Raw genomic sequence first — 13,176 nt, 5'->3', positions numbered from 1 at the left:
CTCAAGGACATGTTATCAATTCCTACCGGGCCTGGCTGCCCAGGTTGGTGCAAAGCTCCAAGAAGAGGCCGGTGACTCACAGGGTGAGTCCTGCTGGGTCCTTTCCTTTAAGGAGTGACCATATTTGAAGAATATTGCCCAGAACTGCTTCCCCGTTGTACCCCAGACAAAGGAACTCGGCCAAGACCCACAACACAGGATGAACACGGCAGAACCTGCTTTTAAAATTACCCTAATTCCATTCTTTTCTTAAGCTGGGAAATCTGCAGAAACTTCTGTAAACCCATATATTCATTTAAGCCTTACAATTCTTAACTGAGGCTTAGCAGGACATCAACATAACATTTACTAAGGCATTGAAGTGCTAAGACCTTGGGGATAACTTTATCTGACTCTCAGGACAGCTCCCCTCCTCCATTCCCTTTTTCCAGAAGGTCAGAGACCACACAGGTGGAGAGTGGCCAAGAATGTTCAGACGCCTCTCCAGGATCATATCCAGTGCTTTTCCCCGGAGCCCGAGGAGCCTCCACAAGGAAAAATAATCTCCCAAAACTGGATAAAAGGGACTAAGAGCAATGGATGAGGGTTCAGCGCAGCAACTCGCGGATCCTGTTTCTGAAGTGTGCATACGACATTCATATTTTGACAAAAGCAGTAATTGCTACACTAGGGAAAAAATAGACGAGCCTTTTTCCTGTTCTAAAGTTTTAAAAAAAAGTAAACAAAACATACTCCAGCCTGCTAACTTAAAACGGCAAAAGGGTGGGGAAGCCTGCGAATGGAAGCCTCCCCCGCCGCTCACTCAGCACACGCACACATCGTGGAGGCGCTCGCACGTGGAGGCCCCCCCGCCCTCCGACCCCCTCCCCGGGGCACGTCGACCATCCCTCGCGTTCTATTCTGGAGTGACACCTTCACGCGGGTTTTTTCAAAATCCTGCTAGTTGAAGGTGTACAAACGCGAGTTCAGTCCCTGCCTGAAATACGGGGGCGGTGGGGGTGGCTTCTAGTGCACCCGCAGCTTTGGAGCCCCCTGATTCCTGCAGTCCCTACCCCGGCCGCGCAGCTGCCTGAAGGCCAGTGGCCAAGGCGCATTGTGAAGTGGCCAGAGCGTCACAGGCGCGGACCCCGGGGTCGGGGGTCGGAGGGCTGGGGGCGGGGGGCGGCGCAGCACCGCGGAGCCGGGACCCAAGCTCACACTCCAGGCGCGAGTATGGAGGGCTTGGGCCGCTTCTCCCCGCGCTCCCTCCTGGACCCGGGCGGGAAGCGCGCGTCGGGGGCGTGGCTGCGGGGGCCCGGGGCGCGGACCGAGCAGTGCGTGGACTCTGGGGCCGCGACCCCGGGCGAGGGGAGCGAGGCCGTGGCGCCCTGGCCCTACCCGCGCTGCGCGCCCACCGCCCGGCCTCGCCGGCGCAGGTGCTCCGACTCGCCAAGGGAAAGCCGCAGTCTGACCGACGTGGCCACGAGGGCCCCGGACCGTGCCAGGAGGTCCCGGCCCCGCGGCCCGCACCTGGAGGACGCCTGGGGCGAGCCCGGGCCCAAGCCTCAGCCCGGAGGCAGCGTGCACAACCCCGCCTGGCGGCGGCAGCCCCATCTACAACACCGAGGGCCTCAGCACTGCCCTCCGGCCCAGGGAGACTCGCCCCCGCCTTACCCCGAGGGAGCGTACACCCCGCTGAGCGGGACCTTCGGGATGGAGAGGGCGCAGAGCGGAGACCAGTGGGCGGTGCCGCTGTGCAGAGGTCCAGGTCACTGGTCCCAGTCCTCGGCTCTCTCCGAGAAGTCTTCCGTGCCGTCCCAGGAGTTCAGGGCTCAGTCGGCGTGCGTGTGCGCCCACAAAAGGGACGGCAGTGATCTGCTGGAGTCATTAGCCAGCCAGCTCTCCCAGCCCTCAGTCTCTAGCAAAGAAATTCAGAGCCCGCACACCCAGATCCTCAAGAGCAAGCTGGAGGAGGCGGTCATGTCCTCCAGGGACCAGAAGATCGTGGCCCTAGTGCTGACCCGGCTCAAGAAGGCCCAGAAGATGCGGGAGCTGCAGCAGCAGGCGGCGGCGGCCTGGGAGGAGCTGAAGCGCTCGGACCAGAAGGTGCATCTGACCCTGGAGCGGGAGCGCAAGCTGCTTCTGCAGGAGAGCCAGGAGCAGTGGCGACAGAAGGAGCAGCGCGTCCGACGGCGGGATGGCCAAGCCAGGACCGCTCCCAGGTCGGATCGTGCGTGCAGGGCGCGGCCGGAGAATCCGCAGGGAGCCCGGGCAGTGGCCGAGCCTGAGCCCGCGCCCGCACCCGCACCCGCACCCCGGAGGCAGAGCCTCGAGCTGCTCTTGCAGGAGCCCGAGAGGATGGTGCAGGGCCTGCGGGAGCAGGACTGCCTGCAGCTGCAGGAGAGGCTGGAGCAGGCCTCTCACCGGAAGAGCCTGCACACCCTGGAAACCCAGAAAAAGGTCCAGGAGACCAACCTCAGCTCCCTAGTCAACTACCAGGCCCGGAAGGTCCTGCTGGACTGCCAGGCCAAGGCCGAGGAGCTCCTGAGGAAGCTGTCCCTGGAGCAGAGCTCCCAGCGGCCCCACGAGGTGCCGCAGGGCCTGGTGAAGGAGCGCCCGCGGGAGCTGAGCGACAGGGCCCAGAAGCAGCAGGAGCAGGTGCAGCAGGCTCGGCGGCGCGCGCAGACCGCCGAGGCGCGGACGCGCGCGCACAAGCAGCTGCTGGCCGAGCTGGCCGAGCAGAAGGTGCAGCAGGCCAGGAGTGGCGTCCAGAGGAACATCGGGGACAAGGTGCAACACATCCATGAGCTCAGTGTCCTGCGGGAGAAGAACCATCACATCCTGAAGCTGAAAGCCGAGAAAGAGGAGAAATGCCACATCGAGGGCATCAAGGAGGCCATCAGGAAAAGGGAGCACAGGATGGAGCAGATCTCCCGGGAGAAAGACGCCACCTTCGAGGAGTTCCAGAAGATCTCCAGGGCCTCCAGGAGGGACCACGCCCGCGCGCTGGCCAGCAGCTTCTTGGACCGGAGGGCGCGCGAGGCTCCGCACGGGCCGGGGCCGCAGGGCTGCTGAGAGCTGGGCACGCAGGGGTCTGCGCAGGGACGAGGCAGAGGCGAGCGACCGGATGCGCCCTATAATCTCCTTGTAGCTGAGCACTGATTTGAAAAAGTATATAAAATAGCTGCACTTTCCTCTCATGAACTAGTTCATTGATTCGTGCGGGGAGCTGAGAGGGTTGGGGATAGAAATTTGTGCATTTTAAGAAAATGACTTGTAATCTTAAATTTCGATTTAAACACAAAATACTAGCTCTTCAGTAATCTTGGAAGCACACATCAGGCCCATTGTTGAGGAACTAGAGAAAAGTCTACAGGACGGGACGCAGTTCTGGGTAGTAAGTCTTTTCCTGTCCCAGAACTTACAAAATTATAAAGGGATGCTTTGAGGGATAATTAAATAATCAGTGTAAGGTGAGGTGTTGAGGTACTGGTCACAAGAAATCTCCGAAAAAGAAAAGAGATTGTGTCAATGTATGAGTTGGGGTGGGGGGTCTATAAACACGTAGATTTGGGAACTCTTAGTACTTCATCCCCTCTTAGGTGTTCATAACGCACCTGAAAGTTCTAAAGGCTCTGAAAAGGCCTGCAAGAAAGATATTTAATTGTTTAACCTAGAGTTTCTCACAAACCGTGGAGCCCTTTTGTCCTTGGATCACTCCATGGAATTGGTGTTCTGTGAGGTGTTTTTGGTGATACTGCAGCTTCTCTGCTTTGCCACAGCCCTGCTATCCAAGAGCTTGCCAGAATTTTCTGCTGATTCTTTGCGCACTCCCCCTCTTTAGGCAGTCCTATCCAGTCTTTTGGAACAAAATTCGATTGCAATCTATTTCTCTTCTGTCCCTCCTGAAGGAGGCGGGTGATGTCATCTGTCTACCCACATGGTGTCTAATTGACCTCACCAGCCCAGAATGAATGACTCAGCATGGTTCAGGAACATGACATTTTCAAATTAAGGAACCAAAAGCTGAGTAGGATTTAACCCATCACATCGCAAAGCTTCTCTCAAAAAATTATACAGGTTTTCTTCAAAGCCCCTAATGTAACATTTGTCTTTAGAATGGAGAGAAAGAGAATAAGCCCAATTGTCTTATTAGGATTTTTTTTTAAAGATTTTATTTATTTATTTGACAGAGATAGAGACAGCCAGCGAGAGAGGGAACACAAGCAGGGGGAGTGGGAGAGGAAGAAGCAGGCTTCCAGTGGAGGAGCCTGATGTGGGGCTCGATCCCAGAACTCCAGGATCACGCGCTGAGCCGAAGGCAGACGCTTAACGACTGAGCCACCCAGGCGCCCCTTATTAGGATTTTTTAAATGACATGAAAGGTAACCTGGCCAGGGATTTTGTTCAGAGGTCAGCATAAGAGTCACGTTCTCATCTTTGTTTGTTTGTTTGTTTGTTTGTGAGAGAGAAAGAGCATGGGAGTGGGGAAGGGACAAACAGACCCTCACTGAACACGGAGTACAAGGTGGGGCTCGACCCCACAACCCCGAGATCCTGACCTGAGCCAAAATCAGGAGTCAGTCCCTCAACTGGCTGAGCCGGCCAGGAGCCCATATTCTCATGTAGTGGGGATCAGACCCTCCCCCCTCTTTCGTGTCTTTCCCCTGCCTGGGGATCCCCCAAGGAGACCCTCCTCGGGCCCTCACTTCTTTGCTCAAAAAATGTCTGTTCATGGGGCGCCTGGGTAGCACAGTCGTTAAAGCGTCTGCCTTCGGCTCAGGGCGTGATCCCGGCGTTCCGAGATCGAGTCCCACATCGGGCTCCTCCGCTGGGAGCCTGCTTCTTCCTCTCTCACTCGCCTGCTGTGTTCCCTCTCTTGCTGGCTGTCTCTCTGTCATATAAATAAATAAAATCTTTAAAAAAAAAATGTCTGTTCATGTCTTCTGCCCATTTTTTGACTTGATTATTTGTTCTGTGGGTGTTGAGTTTGAGAAGTTCTTTATAGATCTTGGATACCAGCCCTTTATCTGTAGTGTCATTTGCAAATATCTTCTCCTATTCCGCGGGCTGCCTCTTTCTTTTGTTGACTGTTTCCTTTGTTGTGCTGAGGCTTTGGATCTTGAAGAAGTCCCAAAAGTTCATTTTCACTTTTGTTTCCCTTGCCTTTGGAGGCGTGTCTTGAAAGATGTTGCTGTGGCCAATGTCGGAGAGGTTACTGCCTATGTTCTCCTCTAGGATGTTGATGGATTCCTGTCTCACATTGAAGTCTCATCCATTTAGAGTTTATCTTTGTGTATGGTGTAAGAGAATGGTCCAGCTTCATTCTTCTGCATGTGGCTGTCCTATTTTCCCAGCACCATTTATTGAAGAGACTGTCTTTTTTCCATTGGATATTCTTTCCTTCTTTGTCAAAGATTAGTTGAGCATAGAGTTGAGGGTTGATTTCTGGGCTCTCCATTCTGTTTCATTGATCTATGTGTCTGTTTTTTTGCCAGGACCATGCTGTCTTGGTGATCACAACTTTGTAATATAGCTTGAAATCAGGCAACATGATGCCCCCAGGTTTATTTTTCTTTTCAAAGTTTCCTTGGCGATTCGGGGTCTTTTCTGGTTCCATACAAATTTTAGGATTGTTTGTTTCAGCACTTTGAAAAATGCCATTGGTATTTTGATCGGGATGGCGTTAAAAGTATAGATTGCTCTGGGTAGGGTAGACATTTTAACAATATTTATTCTTCCGTTCCATGAGCATGGAATGTTTTTCCATCTTTTTGTGTCAATTTTTCATAAGTGTTCTGTGGTTTCTAGAGTATAGTTCCTTTACCTCTTTGGTTAGGTTTATTCCAAGGTATCTTTGGTTTTTGTGCTATTGTAAATGGAATCTATTCCCTAAATTTCTCTTTCTATAGTTACATTGTTAGTGTATAGGAAAGCAGCTGATTTCTGTGCATCAATTTTGTATCCTGCCACATTACTGAATTGCTGTATGAGTTGTGGTAATTTTGGGGTGGAGCCTTTTGGGTTTTCCACATAAAGTATCATGTCATTTGCGAAGAGAAAGAGTTTGACTTCTTTGCCAATTTGGATACATTTTATTTATTTTTGTCGTCTGATTGCTGCTGCTAGGACTTCTAGTACTATGTTGAACAATAGCGGTGAGAGTGGCCATCCTTGTCGTGTTCCTGATCTTAAGGGAAAGGCTTTCAGCTTTTCCCCATTGAGAATGATATTCACTGTGGGCTTTTCATAAATGGTTATGAAATTGAGGAATGTTCCCTCTACCTCATAGAATAAATAAATAACTGTATTTTCCCAGATACACATATACCCTGAAGATCATCTATGAAACAAATATGAGAAGACTCAACGTGGAGAGAAGGCGGATGGGCCACTGGCTCAGGACCCAAGGAACTGTATAGAGCGAATGCCCTGGGTTTCCGTTCTAACCGCACGCACTCCGGACCTGGAGTGGAAGAAGCAGGCAACCCAGAAGCACCAATGAGTCTGCAGTCTCTAGCTAAACCAAGAAAAGGGCAGCCTAACAAGACAGAAAACTTTCAGACAGTAACTCCACTCCAGCCAAACACTGCAGCAAACGGCCACTGTGACCCCCACCCTACCCATGCCAACGAAGACCTCTGCCATCATCAGGTTGAAATAAGGAGCTCCCCAGTGTCAGTGGAGACCAAACAGGGAGCTGAGGCTTCCAACCACCACCACCACCACCACCCACCCCATGCCCACGACCCCCATGACCACCCACCACCACAACCACCCACCATCACCACCACCATCACCACCACCCCCATCACCACCACCATCACCACCACGACCAACTCCACCCACTGCTAACACCCACCTCCATGCCCACCACCACCATGATCACCCACCCCCACTTACCACCACCTCCCACTCCCACCCACCACCATGACCCAACGCCCACCACATCCACCATCACCACCCACCACCAATTCCACCCACTACCACCCCCACCCCATGCCCACCATCACCATCACCGGGATGACCCACCACCATCACCACCATGCAGTAACGGTGCCCTCCCTCTTCCTGCCGGGTGGTGTCAGAAAAGGCTAGTGGACAGTGAGCAGTTTTGTCACCATCCGTCAGCCAGGGAGTATCCATGAGGCCTCAAGGGGAGTGAGTACTCCCGCCTCCACCCAGCAGTGATGAGGAACCCCCCACAGCACAGGTGGCAACGGAGCTAGGATGAGAAACTGGACTTCTCGCTCCACCTGGCAGGAACGAGGCCTCGACCTCCCTCCTTCTGGAGCAGTGAGAGAGGAAACCAGATAAAACAGAAGGTTGAAATAAGATCTAGTCTTAGGAAACTCGAAATGACCAGGCTTTGACTGAAAATCACTTGTCATACCAAGAACCAAAAGTATCTCGAAGTGAAAGACAATGACAACACAAGGATGACAAGTGGGAGAAATAGCTAAAGGTTCTGCAGCAGACACAATAAAAATGCTTCTCTAAGCAATGATGAACACACTTCAAACAAATGAAAAAAAAAACCTACTAAGTCTTGGCAAATAGAAAGTCTCAGCAAAGAAATAAAAGGTATAAAGAATCAGCAAATGGAAAAACATACAACTGGAAAACACAATAACAAAAATAATAAGCTCCGTGGATGGGTTCCACGGCAGAAAGGAGCAACAAAAGTCACGCAATCTGAGAAACAGAAACTTTGCTGAGGAGGAAAGAAAAGTAGCAGAGCCTTGTAGGTCTGTGGGCCTATCACAAAAGATCTATCGTTCAGGGTGGGAAGGGAGGAGAAAGCAGGCAGGACTGAAGAACTACTCAAGGAAATAACAGCTAAAAAATTCACGAACTTGGTAAGCGAACTAACCTTACATAGTCCAAACGCTGCATGAACCCCAAAAAAGGGTAAACCCACAGAAATGCATAAAGACGCATCATAGTCAAATTTCTAAAACTGAAGAAAAGAAAAAATTCTTTTAAAAAAGATTTTATTTACTTGAGAGAGAGAGGGAGGGGGAGAGAGCATGAGCAAGGGGGAGGGGCAGAGGGAGAGGGAGAAGCAGACTCCCCGCTGAGCAGGGAGCCCGACGATGGGGCTTGATCCCAGGACCCCGGGATCATGACCTGAGCCGAAGTCAGACACTTAACCAACTGAGCCACCCAGACGCCCCAAAAAGAAAAAAATATTGATCAAAAGAATGAGAAACAAGCCATAGACGAGAAGAAAGTATTTGCAAAATAGTGGCTATATATTTAATATATATATATTTAATATAAGAGAAAATCTCAAATTACTCATCTAAGCTCCCACCTCAAGAAAAGCTCCCACCTCAAGAAAAGCAAAATATACCCGAAACAAGAATAAAATAACAAAAGAGCAGAAATCAAACTAAAAACAAAAGCAAAGGGGCGCCTGGGTGGCTCAGTCGTTAAGTGTCTGCCTTCGGCCCAGGCGTGATCCCAGGGTCCTGGGATGGAGCCCCACATCAGGCTCCCTGCTCCGCTGGGAGCCTGCTTCTTCCTCTCCCACTCCCCCTCCTTGGGTCCCCTCTCTCGCTGGCTGTCTCTCTGTCAAATGAATAAATAAAATCTTAAAAAACAAAAAAACAAAAAAACAAAGGCTCGGTTCTTTGAAAAGTTGGATGAAATGGACAAACCTCTACAAGACTGATAAAGAAAAACAAGAAGACGCAGGCTCCGACATCATAAACGAAACCATGGTATCGCCACAGGCCCTAAAGACATCTGAAGGGTAATAACAGGGAAGGACGGCACACGTGTAAATGTGAGAACTTAGACAAATGGACCAAGTCCTCCAAAAACACAAGCTACCACAACTCACCCAGTACAAAATAGATCACTTAAACAGCCCATAACTGCAAATGAAATTCACAATTTAAAAACCTTCCCCCAAAATTTCTAGGCCCAGATGATTTCACTCAAGAATTTCACCAATACTTGGGGCGCCCGGGTAGCTCAGTGAGTTGAGCCTCTGACTCTTGGTTTCAGCTCAGGTCCTGGTCTTGGGGTTGTGGGGTCGAGCCCGGGGCAAGCTCTGTGCTCAGCGCTGAGTCTGCGTCCCTCTCCCACTGTCCCTCCCCCCGCTCTCTCTCTCTCTGAAATTAATTAAAATCTTAAAAAAAAAAAGAATTTCACAAACACTTAGAGAACAGACACCAATTCTGCACAGCCTCTTCCAGACAATAAAAGAGGGAAGGACCCCCTTCCCAGTTCGTGTCCGGAAGCTAGTGGTACCACGATACCCAACCAGACAAGGACAGAACGAAGCAAACCAAAGACCACAGGCTGATGTCCCTTACGAACGTAGACTTAAAACTCCCTAACAAAGCATTAGCAAATCACATTCAACAATGTATAAAGAGAATCATACGCCACAATGACATGGGATTTACTCCAAGAATTCAAGGCTGATTCGTTCTTTAAAAATCAGTCACCATATCAATAACTCACACGTTCATAGGCTGAAGAAGGAAATCACAAGAACATATCAACGGATACGGAAAAAGCACTTGACAAAATTCAACACCCGTTCATGAGTAATCCTTCCAGAAAAATAGAGGGAGCCTCCTCCACTTGGTAAAGAGCATCTACAAAAAATATACAGTGAGCATTACACCCAATGGTGAGAGAAGAATGCTCTGTCCCAGGATCAGGAGCAAGGAAGCATGTCTATTCTCACGGCTCTTGATCTAGGGCTGGGGGGGGAGGAAATCAGAGGTACGATTAGAACGGAAGAGATAACAGTAGCCCTGTCTGCAGATGACATGGTCATCTGCGTAAAAACCCTGAGGAACAGGCACGAATCTTCTAATAGGTGGGTTCAGCAAGGTCACAGAATAGAAGATCAATGTACAAAAAGCAGCGTCTTTCTGTATACTATCAGCGAGCACAGGGTCAAAGGAATAAAAATACAGTACCTTTCACAGTTGCCTAAAAACATACTTAGATGTAAATCTAACAAGACATGTAAGACTTGCCTGCTGAAAAGCACAAAATGCGGGTGAAAAAATCAAAGAAGACAGAAATTAACAAGGGGCCATACTCGGCAGAATAAAGATGTGAATTCTCCCCAAACTCAGGGACAGATTTATTGCCGTTCCCACCAAAATCCCAGGTAGGTTTGTTTGTAGGTATGGACAAGGCTAGCCTCCAATGTGCACATAATAGCTAAAACAATTTCAAACCAGGGAAGTGCAGCGAGAGGAGTCGGTCTACCCAACTTTATGGCTTAGGACGCAGCTGCCGCAATCAGGACCGCGTGATAGCGATGAGGGAACAGACGCATTCCTCGGTGGAACAGAGTAGAGACACCGGAAACAGGCCCACACAAATATGTCTAATTATGATTTTTGACACAGATGCAAAAGCGATTCAGTGGAGGAAGACAGTCAATTCAACATTACGTTTCTGGAACAAGTGGGTATCGTCAGAGAAACGAGAGAGACAGACGATAGAGATACAGAGAGAGACAGAGAAGACCTTCAGCCCAAGGGTCATATCTTATACAAAAATTACCTCAAAATGGATCCTCGTCTTAAATGTAGGTTGTAATACTGTAAATGTTTTAGGGAAAAACATGGGAGAAAATCTTCAGGATCTCAGGTTAGGTAGGTTTATTCGCCTTGGCACCAAAAACACCATCGATAAAAGAAAAACGTAAGTTGGGCCTCATCTAAATTAAAAGCTTTGCCGTGAGAAGGAGTGTTAAGAATGAAATGACGCGTTACAGAATGAGAAAATGCAAATTGAAACCACGAGATACCACTGTTCACCTACCAGAGGGGCTCACGTAGGAGATAGAGACGCCATGAAATGCGAGAAACCAGACCTTCCCTCAGAGGCTGCACGGGTGATAAGTGGAACGGCCTCTCTGGAAACGAGTTTGGCAGTTTCCTCAAACACTAGAGATGTTAACTCCCGCATGACCCAGTGATGGCGCTCCTGGCGTCTGTCCCAGAGAAATGAAGACATATCGTTCATACAGAAACCTATTCCTGGGGTGCCTGGGTGGCACAGTCGTTAAGCGTCTGCCTTTGGCTCAGGGCGTGATCCCAGCGTTCTGGGATCGAGCCCCACATCGGGCTCCTCAGCTAGGAGCCTGCTTCTTCCTCTCCCACTCCCCCTGCTTGTGTTCCCTCTCTCGCTGGCTGTCTCTCTGTCAAATAAATAAATAAAATTTAAAAAAAAGAAAAAAGAAACCTATTCCTGGATGTTCCTAACAGCTTTGTTCACACTGGCCCCACACTGGGTGAACCCGGATGTCCTTTGATGGCTCAGAGGTTAAACAAACCTCCCCACATGAACACCACCCAGCAATGCAAAGGAACTGACTTTGGACACACACATCAACTCGGACAAATCTCCAGAGAACGACACTGAGGGAAGGTTACGTACACAGTGGTGACTGAACTTCTAGAACGTGATGGAAAGGACAGGATCGCAGATGGGGAGGGCAGAGTAGGGCTGTCAGGGCCCGGATGGAGCAGAGTGTGTGTGTCCATGAAAGGCAGCCCGAGGGGCCCTTCTGTGATGAAAACGTGTTGCATCTGGACCATATGGCTGTCACTGTCCTGGGGGTGGGGGGGGGAGGACTACACCACAGTTTACGAGATGTCATCATCAGGAAACCCTGGGTAAAGGGACCCAGGATCTCTCTGTAGGCATTCTTGAAACTGAACGTGAATCTACAATTATCTCAAAAGGTTTCTCAAAACAAAACAAAACTCACATTCTTTATCGCTGGAAAAACTAGCATTTTTGTTGGTGACAATGAGAACTTCAAAAATTGACCCCGGGATAACAAGATTTAGTAGAAATTTATTAACACGAGGTAAACTCAACAGTGGCTCTAACTGTGAATAGAAAGAGTTGTTATTGACTAAAATTAAATGATAGGACCGGATTTTCTTTACAATGCTTAGATCTGTAGAATTTGGCCTGCAGAAATCGAATGTGGCAGAAATGATTCCCACAAGGGAAAGCCCACAGGAACAGAGGGTGTCATTGGTCACACTGGATATTGTCAAAAACACACCGAAACATAAATGCAATGAATCTCAATGCAAAGAATGTCTTGAAATTGAAAACAAAATTCAAAAATGTGGAAGCAATGACTGTACTTAGAAAACTGACCACAGAATTGAATTGGCTTAAAGGAGTTTGGGTTGGGAAATTCTCTCAACGAAAACGTACTAGCCTTGGTATTCTGACTTTCACAGTGTTTACGAACGGGTGGCTCTCGACTTACAGTGGTTCAACAGGAGTTTTCCGTTCTAGGATGGTGTGAAAGTGCAATGCAGTCAGTAGAAACCGTACTTCGAATCTTGAATTTTGATCTTTCCCTGGCTTAGCGGTGGGCAGTACGATCTTCCCCAAGGTGCTGCCCAGCAAACCGTGAGCTCAGTACGCTCTATCCAATGAATTACAGGACACATCTGAGCATTACATTCAACATTTATTATCAAATAGGCTTTGTATTAGATGATTTTGCCCAACTATAGGCCAACCTAAGTCTTCTGAGCACGTTTAAGGTCGGTGAGGCTAACCCAGGACGTTCGGTCGATTAGGTGTGTTACACATTTTCGACTTATGATATTTTCAACTGGTGATGGGTTTGTCGGGATGCAACCCCATTGTAAGTCAAGGAAGATCTGTACCTATCAGATCAAAACCGTGGGATCAAAACATCCTATTTTCTAGTAGCCAAACCTTATCGAATGCTTACTTTGAGCCAGGCACCTCATGCACACCGGACTTTTAAATTCAATTACCTTCTTTAGTTTTATAACGTCCGCGGCATAAGTACTATGGTATTTCACAGATGAGGACCTGAGGCGTAGTGAGGAGGAACAGGACCTCTGAGTGGCAGTGCTAGATTTGAACCCAGTTCTTGGTGGCTCCCTTGCTGTTTGCACGCATCCCATAGCGTCTCAGTGACAGGGGGGAGGACACAGGCTCTGAAAGCAGACTGCCCGTGTGCAAACGGCACTGCATCACTTAACTGATGCTTGACCTTGGACAACATCATCACCCATGCAGGCATCGGTGTCTTTATCCATATAAAGGAAGTAGAGCATATAATCCGTAGGGCTGTGACGACTAAATGGCTTAACACGTGTAAGGGATCTAGAACAGTGGCTAACATACAACATGAACGCCACGTTTGCTTTT

At 49.3% G+C, this 13,176-nt stretch overlaps 1 protein-coding gene across 1 annotated transcript in view; it reads left to right on the top strand.

Moving 5' to 3' along the window:
- CCDC185 (coiled-coil domain containing 185) overlaps window positions 1-3,054 on the top strand; it is a 3,332-nt gene extending 278 nt beyond the window's left edge. The window contains exon 2 of the mRNA XM_040634496.1: window positions 1,046-3,054. Coding sequence (XP_040490430.1) covers window positions 1,046-3,054 — 2,009 coding nt within the window. The remainder of the gene's footprint in view (window positions 1-1,045) is intronic.
- The last annotated feature ends 10,122 nt before the right edge of the window (window positions 3,055-13,176 follow it).

Source organism: Ursus maritimus, unplaced genomic scaffold (assembly GCF_017311325.1).
Source record: "Ursus maritimus isolate PB19 unplaced genomic scaffold, ASM1731132v1 scaffold_2, whole genome shotgun sequence".
Lineage (NCBI taxonomy): Eukaryota > Metazoa > Chordata > Mammalia > Carnivora > Ursidae > Ursus > Ursus maritimus.
The sequence above is the reverse complement of the archived record's forward strand: the minus strand, read 5'-3'. Positions and strand labels throughout refer to the sequence as shown.